The following is a 12,200-nucleotide window of genomic DNA, read 5'->3' on the forward strand; positions in this document are numbered from 1 at the left end:
GTACCGGCTGACTTGCAATGGGGTTTGGGGGTTCCCTGTTGCAGCCATTCAGCTGATTGCGGAAGGAAGATTTCCTTGCATTTGAGCTAAAATCCAGAGCTTCTGTCATGTCTGTGGCTATGCTGCATCTTGCTTGGCTGCAAGTTTCTGACATGGACATTAATTTCCATGATTGCTTAGCCAACATCCCATGTCTCGGTGAAGAACTCTTTGGTGACCGGATAGAGATGGCTACTCAAACTTATTCAGCATGAGCAAAACTGGAACTCTTTAAACAGATCTAAAGCTAAGAGTCAACAATCTAAGCCTGCTGCAAAATCTGCTTCTTATTCCTACAAAAGGAAGTATCAGCATCCTCCTCTTCTAAGCCTCCACCACAGAAGAGGCAAAAACAAGAGGCCTCAAAATTCTCAGCCTTCAGTCCTGCAAAAACCAGTTCAGTCTTTTTGATGTGCTTTTAAGGAGCATGGATCCTCTTCAACTTCTTCCCCAACCTATCAGAGGTCGTCTACAATTGTTGGACTTTCATAACAACGGATTCTTGGGTCCTCAAAGTCATCATGGAAGGGCTACTTACTCAATTACTCAACTACTCACCCAAGCAACCCTCCAAGAGAGTCTTCTTTCACATCTCAGCAGATATCCCTTCTTCAGGAAATCAAAGCTCTGCTTCAACTAAATGCCATAGAAGTAGTTTCCCCTTCTCAGAAAAATCGGGTTCTACTCCAGGTATTTTCTAATTCCAAAGAAGATGGGAGGTCTTCGTCCAATTCTCAACTTCTGAGACTTAAACAAAGAGAATTGTCAAAGATAAGTTTTGCATGCTATCTTTAGGGACTTTAAATCCTCTCCTAGAACGAAATGATTGGCTATCTAGACCTCAAAGAGGCTTACACACACAAATGCATACATCGTCTTCACAGAAAATTTCTGCGCTTTTGGATAGCTCATTAACACTTATTACAAAGTTCTGCCGTTCGGCCTGGCTTCATCTCCAAGAGTATTAACCAAGTGCCTGGTTGTCGTGGCAGCAACTCTTTGTACTCATGTCTTACAAGTGTTTCCATATTTAGATGACTGGCTGATAAAGGCAAAATGAAATTAAATCAGCTGTAAGATGTTATCCCACCGTTTTGCCGTACTTCATTCAACAATGTATTATTTAGTGTTTATTTTCACTGGTCCTCAGCGGGCCACCACGCACTCAAACTATCTCATTGTGCTGGGCTTTAGCTTAAAGAGGGAGTGGGAACCTTGATAAAGCCCTCTGAATCGCACGGGCGAAACATGTTGGTGAATGGTGTATTTACCCCCCCTGAATAGCGTCTTGCAAAAAGCTAAGTACTTTTAGCATTTACACTAAATTATTTCTTAAAAAGGTTTAAAATATTACATACTGGATCCAATGACGAGTGGGAGCATAAAGCCCAGCACAATGAGATAGTTTGAGTGCGTGGTGGCCCGCTGAGGACCAGTGAAAATAAACACTAAATAATACATTGTTGAATGAAGTACGGCAAAACTGTGGGATAACATCTTACAGCTGATTTCATTTTATTTGGAATTCTCTTCATTCTATCATACTATATTAGTGCCTTAGCCTACATTTTATGGCTGATAAAGGCTGCATTTCCTCCAGCAGTAAAATCGGCAATACAATTCACAATAAAATTTCTTGAACTGCTAGGATTTGAAGTCAACTTCCCAAAGTCACAGCTTTGTGCTTAGCCCCCAAATCTTGTATTCTCCTCTCCATACAGTTCATAAGAATTATCCCTCTGCTGCTGTTCTTCCCTTTAATCTGCTGTTCTGAATATCTTGTATGTGAATTTGTATCCTTGTTGCCATCGTTTGCCAAGTTACTGTGCCCAGTACCCAAAACATGTACATAGGAATTTCTACTACTGCTCTTCATCCTTTTGATTAGTTCTGTCTGTCTGCTGTATATGAAGTTGTAATCTTGTTGCTAAACCTTCTATTGTATATGTAAACTTGTAACCCATTCTGGGCTCTTCTGGGAGGACGGTCTAGAAATTCAACTAAATAAATAAATTCAACCTGCTCAACTACTTTTCATAGGAGCCCCATTAGACACTGTTCACCTCAGGGTGTTCCTACCTCAACAAAGACAAGACACTTTGCTTCATCTTTGCACTCAAGTCTCTACTTTGCAATCCATCTCAGCGAGACAGATGTTGCGACTCATGGGTCACATGGCTTCCACAGTTCATTTTACCCCCCTTTGCAAGACTTCATCTCAGAACAGCTTAGTGGACTCTAGCATCTCAGTGGTCCCAAGCTCTCAATCCCTTATCCTGAAAGAACCCATCACCTCACCTCTTCATCAGTCCCTTCAGTGGTGGATGGATGTGTCAAATCTTTCCAGGGTTCTGCTGTTTCACATTCCTCCACATCAGAAAGTACTAACCATGGACCCGTCCATGTATGTGTAGGGGGGGCTCACCTAGATGGTCTCAGGACGCAAGGTCTGTGGTCTGCTCAAGAGAAGACATTCCACATCAACTTGTTAGAGCTGCAAGCAGTTCGGAATGCTCTAAGAACTTTTCAAGAGAATATTTCCAACCAAATATTCCTTGTGCACATAGACAATCAAGTAGTGATATACTATATCAATAAACAAGGAGGAACAGGCTCTCTCCTTCTTTGTCAAGAGGCAGATTGCATATGGAACTGGGCAATTGCTAGAAATGTATTTCTCAAATCTATCTATGTGCAAGGAAAGCTGAATACTTTAGTCGACAAATTAAGCAGATTTCTTCAGCCACACGAGTGGACTGTCAACTCCAAAGTCTTACACCGCATCTTCTTACTATTAGTGGACTACTCAAATAGATCTGTTTGCATCTCCCCACAATCACAAATTGCCTCAATTTTGCCAACGGTGGTACTCTCCTCATCGTCATGAGGCAGATGTTTGTTTGTCTTCTGGTTTGGACAAACAAATTCCTCTGTACATTTCCACCAATCACCCTAATTCTTAAGACTTTAGTCAAGTAAAGATCCTGATAGCTCCTTGGTGACCTGACAACCTTGGCTCTCCCGTTCTCCCTTGTACTTCAGCTGAGTGCCAAGGATCCAATTCCTTTGTACACCTTTCCATCTCTGCTCACTCATAGTCAAGGATCTTTGTTACATCCCAATCTGCAATCTCTGCATCTGACAGCTTGGTACCTTTTGGTCTATCACTGCTATCAACAGAAGTGGACTCGCTTCAATTTGTGGTGTACCCTCCAACACTAAGATGCTCTTCTTTTTTCTTTTCAGTGTTGGACTACCTTCTCCATTTATCCAGTTCTGGGCTGAAAACCACTTCGGTCAGAGTTCATCTTGGTGCTATTAGTTCTTTTTAAGTTTCTTTATTTTGGATATACCGTTTATCATACAGGTATCTAAACGGTTTACAATAAAATGTAGTAAAAGTTAAAAAATAAAAATAAAAACTTATCTAAACTAAAAAAGAGGAAACATTTACACATGAACGTACATGATACATTAGGAGAGGATGTTCCTGTCGACCATAAATCTCTGGCCACTCATCCACTTATTTCCAGGTTTATTAAAGGACTTCTTAACTCCAAACCTCTGTTCAATCTGTCTCCAGTTGTCTGGAATCTTAATGTAGTTCTCGCCAGTATGATGAAGCCACCATTTTAACCTCTGGCATCTACTCATCTTAAATTTCTCACTTGGAAAGTGGTGGTCTTGATCTCTGTCACTTTGGCTCATTGAGTGAGTGAACGTCAAGCATTGGTCTCCGATCCACCATACACAGTATTTCATCATGATAAGGTGGTTTTACGGACCCATCTTAAATTCCTTTCAAAAGTAGTCTCGGAATTTTACCTTAATCCATTGTGTTTCCAGTCTTCTTCCCAAAGCCTCAGTCTCATCCTGGGGAAACAGCTCTTCATACAATGGACTGCAAGCATGCCTTAGCTTACTTCATACAGCGGACTAAGCCACACACGACTTCACCTCAACTGTTCATCTCTTTTGGTCCTAACAGACTGGGCCAGCCTGTAACCATTTCCACATAATTAGCGGCCTGTATTTCCTTCTGTTATGCTCAAGCTGGGCTGCAGCTTAAGGGACACATTACAGCACACAAAGTCCGAGCTATGGTAGCATCAGTGGCTTTCTTACGTTCCACTCCCATTGATGAAGTTTTCAAAGCAGCTACTTGGCCCTCAATTCACACATTCACATCTCACTACTGTCTTGATTCCTATTCCAGGCGAGATGGTCATTTTGGCCAAGTAGTATTACAGAATTTTTCTTCTTAATGGCCAATTCTCCCTCCAGTTCATTTATATTCAGCTAGGTAGTCCCACATGTGAGAATATGCTGCCTACTTGTCCTAGGATAAAAAGCACAGTTACTTTACCGTAACAGGTGTTATCTGGAGACAGCAGGCCGATATTCTCACATCCCTTCCACCTCCCCTGGTTGGCTTCTTAACAGGGCTGTGGAGTCGGTAGATAAATGTTCCGACTCCTCAGTTTTTTGTACTTCTGACTCCGACTCCTCAGTTTTTTGTACTTCTGACTCCGACTCCGCGTGAAACAAGATCTTCATCCGCGTAAAAAGATGTTGTGCGTATGGTGGGAGAGCTTGGTTGGATTAATTTTTCGAGTCTACACCAGGTGATTTCTACCAATGAGGTATTGAAAACCTTGTTGAACGTTGGAAATAAGTTGTAAACAACAACAAGGGCGAATACATTTATAAGTATTGGTGCTCCGAATTGTGCGTTGCGTGCCATATAGTGAAGCACGTGTTCGTTTTGCGGTTACATGAGGCACTGCATGCATTGGTCTTTATTCTTACAGTAGAGAAGTCATTAATTATAACTTTTTGTGAATTGGGACATTTAAACTTGCTTTTTTTAAATTCCAATCTAAATTTAGTCGGAGTCAGTGCATTGTTTGGCAACTCCGACTCCAGGTACCCGAAATTTCCTCCGACTCCACAGCTCTGCGAGCCTGTGCCATTCAGGAAGGCACTTGTGCGGTACAGGTAGCCATGAAGTTTCTAAAAAATTTTAAAGTGGTAATACTTTTACCACTGTCCGTACTAGATTCCTGGATGATGTCACCCACGTGAGAATATTTGCCTTCTGTTCCCAAATAACACCTGTTATGGTTGATAAATTATTGAAACTGTAAAGCTTTAAGGTTGTCTGTCGTAAGCAGTTGGTGGCAGATGAACGCCACAACAGTCATTCAGTCCCTCTAAGGTAGCTAATGAAGAGAAGGTCCTAATGTTTTAAATTATGAGGATAACACTAACAGTGTCCCCCCCCAAAAAAAATTACATCTAAAACAGGAAATCTGTTTTTCTTTTTTCTCTCTTTTTATATGTTCATAAGTAAAATATTATAAACAAGTAGACTAGTCTCATAGGAGGAAAAGACCTCGGACATCCAGAGTCATCATATTGTTTCATTTGACACTTAGGCTGACTATAATCATGTGATAGTATTTTACCAGCCGATTATCAGAACAGCTCATTGTGATCTTTCCGAGCTTCCTAGCAGTCTCTGACTCTGCCATTCAAATGTATTACAATAAGCTCATTAATTTTAAAATGGTAGTAAAATGGGCTCATTAATATTTAAATGAGCACTCCAGACAATTTGCTATCATCAGGTGATTCTCTAAGCGTGTCGCCAGATTTTAACAACCAAGAATTACTGGCTGGTCCGGGGGTGTTGGTGCTGGGAAAAATGCATCTTGGGCATGTGTTTCTGGTTGTGGCTCCAGATAATTTTAAAAAAAAAATACACCATGCACATAAATTATAGTAGTATAATAGTTTTTTTTTGGGGGGGGGGGAAAAATCTCAAATGTACATGTCTCGGACGCATGTATTAAACGTGTGTGTGCTTGTTGAAAATACAACGCTTGCACCTCCCCTCCCTTCCCCCTCCATTCATAGCACTAGCACCCTATGATTAATATAATAATGTAACATTTGCTGGTAGTTCTCCGCAATTATGACGTATGCATACATTGCATTCCAGAAACACACGCCCATGATGTGTGCCAAGGGTGTAGCTTTTCCTGGCACATGCACACATTTATACCTCTTTCCGTGGACTGTTCTGTGTGTGTGCTGCTCTCTCACCAGCAACTTATCTCATGTAAATTTGGCGAACCTCCGTGAACCTCATTTGCATGTGCAGTTATTCGAGAATGACTTGCCTTTTTGAAATTTTTTACATTTACACCATGGCAGCAGCCCATCGGAATTTACTGGCGATATTAGGGAATCCAGCCCTAAGTCCAGTATGGCCCTACCCCACATGGGTTCTATTACCAAGTGCTGGAACAGTTCTCCTTGTAGAGAATCCAGGATCTCCCTACTTCTAACGAACCCCACTATAAGGATACCTCAATCAACATCTGGCTTGTTAAAATCATCTATTAGTAATACTTCTTCTTTTATGGCTATATTCTAAATGTCTGCTATTAAATCTCTGTGCGTTTCTTCTGTCTGTGAAGGAGGCCTATATTTCACACCAATATAAATAACATTTTCCATTCCCTCTTTCCAGATTGATCCATAATGCCTCTTTCTTACCCTGCAAATCCTGCAATTGCGTAGCTTTAATATGATCTTTAGCATATAATGCCACGCCCCCTCCTTTTCTTCCTACCCTGTCTTTCCTGAATAGATTATATCCCATTCTTGGCTCTCCATGAACCACGTCTCTGTGATAGCCACTAAATCCAACTTAGCCTCTTCCATCAAAGCCTCTAGATCCAGAACCTTGTTTTTTTATACTTCGAGCATTGGTATATACAGTTTTCCAGATATTGCCCCCTTTTCCCTTTAGGTAGAGGTATTTAGTGATTCACTTACTTGAGGACTTTGATTACCCTGATTCTAGTTTAAAGCTCTCCTCAGCAGGTTAGCCAGTCTGCTGCTGAAGACACTTCTTCCCTTCTTTGATAGATGCACACCATCCCTTGGAAAATATCATGGTCCAGGAATCTGAAACATGCTCAACAATAGCATCCATTCAGCCATAAATTCTTCTCCAGGATGCAAGCTTCTCTGCCCAGGCTTTTACCCTCAACATGGAGGATTGGCGAGAATACCACCTGCACACATGACTGCTTAACCTTCTCTCCCAGAACCACAAAGTCACTTTTTGATACGTTTGGAGGAGCACCTAGTAGTATCGTTAGTGCTAACATGAATGAACAGCATTGGATAATAATCATTAGGCTTGATGAGTCTCTGCAAAGCTCTACGTAACATGTTGGATTAGTGGAGCTCAGGGCCCATTCCCTTGGTGTTTGCTCGCCCCTTTGACTTGGTCAGGGGCTAGAGTGTAAACTGTTTAGGTGCTAACAGTATTCATTCGGGGTGTTCACAGCACCAGCCGTGCTTAGTCTCTCCCCTCCTCCCCTTTTTTTTTCATGAGAGGTCCAACCAGCAGGCCAAAAATCCCAGCGAGGTGGCTGAGCGATTGGAAGCAGAAGGCCTCTCCTAGAACAGCTACACCTGAGAGGAGCTGAAGCAACAGCATTTCCCTAGCACATGGTCTGTGAGTAAGGCTGTAAAGAAAAATTGGGGGGGGGGGAGGTGCGCCTTAAGCTGTTATTTTAGCTGTTTCTACATCTACGGTCCCCCTCCCCTAAAATCCTGTTTTCTGAGGCTTTTGGTCAACCCTGAGGTGATTTTAAGCTGTTTTTTAGCATTAAAATTCATCAGCAATGGCCATCTTGGATTTTCCCCCACATTTTTTTTTCCTACATTCTCAAACTTTTTCAAACCTTGTTTTGCTTCCAAAGTGCCAGGGATGGGGTCCTCTGACTCAACTATTACTATATAATGCCTTGTTTGTGAAGGATGGGCAGCGGATGAGCACCCTTGCGCCATGTGCCACATCAAGTTTAGCTCCCACGTGGCCTCTGAGGTATGGCGCATGGCTTTTGAGCCTGTTTTGGGAGAGAAAAGTTTTCCATAAGCCCCAGAATAGCGCAGCATGGTGTGCTGAACTGGCGCAGAAGCTCCACAGCCAAAGAAGAGGCATCTCTTACCTTCTAAAGGGGAAGGAAAGTTGCCTACTAAGGTCTTTACCCCATAGTTCATTAATCTGCTTTGGCAGGCGTACGTGCATAGCCAAAATATGCAATTTCGGTCTGCTGAAGAGCGACTCTCAGCGCATGCCTCTTAAGAATCCTCAGAACACTTCTGTGGGAGCGGAGTTCATCCCTGACTCCGATTGTCAGTCAGGCAGGGATTCAGGGGACAAACGTTCAGTTTTGATCCTCTTATTGTCTGAAAGCAAGGTCTCCCTGATATTCGCCCTCCTATGTTGAGGATCAGAATGGAATCACAGATGCAGCCTTTCCATACATTATTACCAACTCTCTTCATGAGCTTAAGATTGATCTACCTTAGCCTCAGGCTTTTTTTTTGAGTGGAGTCTGATCTCAGCCCACTTCTTTTCCATGGTACCCAGACATGAAACTCCTGGTTAGAGAGCCACGGGAGGTCCCAGAAGGCTACCTCAAAGGGGCGAATGCCACATCTAGGCTGTATCCTCTGGATCAAGAGTTCCAGCAAATGTTGGCTAAGCCAAAGGTAGACTTCCTGGTGACACAGGTAAATAAACACACGTCCTTACCCAGCGAGGGAGGAGTCGTGCTGAAGGATACAGAGGACCACCGCAGAGGGGAGTCTGACCTCGGTACCAGGAAAGATGGTAGAGGTGCTGATAAAGGACCGCATTATTGATCACCTTGAAGGACACAATCTGATGAGGACCAGCCAGCATGGCTTCAGCAAAGGAAGATCTTGCTTGACGAACTTGCTGCACTTCTTCGAGGGAGTAAACAGGCAGATAGACAAGGATGACCCGGTCGACGTTGTATATTTGGATTTTCAGAAGATGTTCAACAAGGTCCTGCATGAACGACTACTTCGAAAAATTGCGAGCCATGGATTTGAGGGCGACATACTCACGTGGATTAAAAACTGTTTGGCAGATGGGAAACAGAGAGTGGGGGGTAAATGGACAATACTCATACTGGAAAAACATCACGAGTGGAATGCCGCAGAGTTCAGTGCTTGAACCCGTGCTGTATAACATATTTATAAACAACCTGGAAATTGGTACAACGAGCGAGGTGATTAAATTTGCAGAAGATACAAAGTTATTCAGAGTAATGAAGACACAGAAGGATTGCGAAGACCTGCAGCGTGACATCAACATGCTCGAGAAATGGGCCACGACATGGCAAATGAGGTTTAACGTGGATAAGTAAGTTGATGCATGTCGGTAACAAAAATCTTATACACGAATACAGGATGTCCAGTGCAGTACTTGGAGAGACCTCCCAGGAAAGAGATTTGGGAGTACAAGTCAATGAAGCTGTCCGCGCAATGCGCAGCGGCGACAAAAAGGGTGAACAGAATGCTAGGAATGATTAAGAAGGGGATCATGAACAGATCAAAGAAGGGGATTATGCCGTTGTACTGGACCATGGCACGCCCCCTCCTGGAATACTGCGTCCAGCACTGGTCGGCATACATGAAGAAGGACACAGTACTACTCGAAAAGGTCCAGAGAAGAGCGATTAAAATGGTTAAGGAGCTGGAAGAGTTGCCGTACAGTGAGAGATTAGAGAAACTGGGCCTCTTCTCCCTTGAAAAGAGGAGACTGAGAGGGGACATGATCAAAACATTCAAGATAATGAAGGGAATAGACTTAGTAGAGAGGTAGAGAGTGCCCTCTCGTTCTCTCTAAAGTTAAAAGGGGATAGATTCCGTACAAACAAAGTACTTCTTCACCCAGAGAGTGGTAGAAAACTGGAATTCTCTTCCAGAAGCTGTTATAGGGGAAAACACCCTCCAGGGATTCAAGACAAAGTTTAAACAAGTTCCTTCTGAACCAGAACGTACGCAGGTAAGGCTAGTCTCAGTTAGGGCACTGGTCTTTGACCTAAGGGCCGCTGCAGGAGCGGACTGCTGGGCATGATGGACCACTGGTCTGACCCAACAGCGGCAATTCTTATATTCTTATGTGGATCTGGTCTCCAGGAGGCAGTTTTGAGGCTCTGGCCAAAGGAGTTAAGGCGGTGTCAGCTGCTGCTTTCAGAGCACGCGCCTGCCATTCACAGCTGTGAACAAGAGAATAACATGGGGACAATTTTCCCATCCTGTCCCTGTGAGTTCTTTTCCTGTCCCTGCTCCATTCTTGCAAGCACCATCCTCATCTTCACAAGCCTCAAACACTTTAAAATCATAAGTGTTCAAGGCTTGTGCAGTTAAGGCAGAGCTTACAAGAATGGGACAGCAACAAAACTTGCAAGGAAGGGATGGGGAAATTGAGTTCCTGTGGGGATGGGGACAAATTTGTCTCTGTCATCCTCTACTGCAAACCCTGGATGTGACAGCAGCTGAGCAATTATCTCATCCCATGCTGGCAGGGGTGGACTATGTGGCTGACGTACTTTATGATGTAATTAGATAGAATGAAGCATCAAACAACCCTTTGCTTAGAAGTCCTTATAAGTGAGGCTATTCATCTTGCATGTCTATAGAGAAAGCAAGGTTACTTATCTGTAAGCTGTGATATCATGCATAGCAGGATCAAGGAGTTCTATATTCCTTTAACCCATACCTCTTCATGAGGAACTCGCTGAAGGCTGCTGCTTGCCGTTCCTTCTAGGCTATTCCAGCCAGGGAGCTGATAAATCTGTATATGGTGTCATCTACAGGTAAGACTATTAATCCCAATGTTCACAGAGAACACTAGTTTTAGGTAAGCAACTTCACTGTCTCCATTTCTATGCATAGATAGCAGTAGATTCTACTAGTCTTTACTTCTCCATTTCCTTTTGCTTCAAAACTAAATATTGATGGGCAGTGTGACAAATTATCAGTTGATTTGTGTTGTTTTCTGATCTATTGTAAGGTTGATGAAAACTTTTTAACCTTTTCAGATGGTGATGGAATTTTCTGATAACATGCTGAACCTTGATGGTCACCAGATTAATGGTGCACAATTAAAGCAGTTTATTCAGGTAATACAAAAACTTTACTTATTTCTCAATGTTATTAATGTTTGAGAAATTCTAATATCCAAAGATGTAATGAAATCCTCGGGGCCAGATTCTATAAATGACACCGTTGTCGTCAGCCTCCGATCGTGTGTTCATCACGCAACGGTGCTGTTTCTAGAATTGCAGCTTCATGAAAAGTAGGCACTGGAAATGTAGGCCAGGGTGTAAAGGTCTACATTTCTAGTGCCAATCTTTCACAAGAATCGCTACTATAGATGCGCTTTACAACACCTAACACCACTTCTAGTGTTAGCCATGCCTACAGTGTGTACAGTGAGGGGACAGTGGCTTCTAGGTCTGCTTCCCCTTCACAGAAGCAGGTGATTAAACGCTCGGCTAGCCCAGTGTGGTGGCCTCCATTGCTTATAGGGCTTGGCTCGGCTAGTTCTTCGGTCAGCTAGGTGGCGGATACTCCGCAGCCTAAGAAGCGCAAGTCTAAGTCATCTAAGGGTGACTCGATGCCCCAAGAACCAGATACTTTCTCTAAATTTGTGAAATTTTTGTGGTCCAAATTTCAAAACAGAGGTTCTGCTGTTTGGCGCTCTCTGCCCCCCCCCCTCCCCTTGACATCTTTGGGTGATTGGGTACCCTCAGGGATGTCCTTGCCGCCGCCCACTCCGGCTGTTCATCTTCCTACTCCTGTTCTGGGGGATCCGGCAGCTGACCCTTATCTCTCTGATCCTTTGTTTGACAGTGCAGCCCTTCCTGTTTGAGGGATCCGGACTTGGGTACTGGATCTGCGGATCCCTTAGGGGCTCAGGATCCAGGATAATATCTGCGGATCCCTTAGGGGCTCAGGATCCAGGATAATACGGCTATTCTGCAATTATTTAAGTTTGTGGCTCTGCCTGATCTTATTGTTGAATCTTTGCAGGAATTGAACTTAGCCACTCATCCAACTCTTTCCACTTCTTCTTTTTCTTCTTCCGACTGGCTTTGCAGTGTGCACTTGCAATCTGCGACCTTTCCCTGGCATCCGGATAGGAGTTTTATTGTCTCTGAGCAGTTTGACTTTCTGGAAGGTCCTTTGAGAAGTGCTAGAGCTATGTCCCACTTGTATCCACTGGCACAGGAGTGTCAGCAGCTTTGGGACAGCCT

The 12,200-nt window shown here is 43.4% G+C and overlaps 1 protein-coding gene across 3 annotated transcripts in view; it reads left to right on the forward strand.

Moving 5' to 3' along the window:
• GGNBP2 (gametogenetin binding protein 2) overlaps positions 1 to 12,200 on the forward strand; it is a 147,028-nt gene that overhangs the window by 35,906 nt on the left and 98,922 nt on the right. For all 3 annotated transcript variants that reach the window (XM_033922193.1, XM_033922191.1, XM_033922192.1), the window contains exon 3: positions 10,983 to 11,063. In XM_033922193.1, the coding sequence (XP_033778084.1) occupies positions 10,983 to 11,063 (81 nt within the window). The remainder of the gene's footprint in view (positions 1 to 10,982; positions 11,064 to 12,200) is intronic.

The sequence above is a fragment of the Geotrypetes seraphini genome, chromosome 15, assembly GCF_902459505.1.
Source record: "Geotrypetes seraphini chromosome 15, aGeoSer1.1, whole genome shotgun sequence".
Lineage (NCBI taxonomy): Eukaryota > Metazoa > Chordata > Amphibia > Gymnophiona > Dermophiidae > Geotrypetes > Geotrypetes seraphini.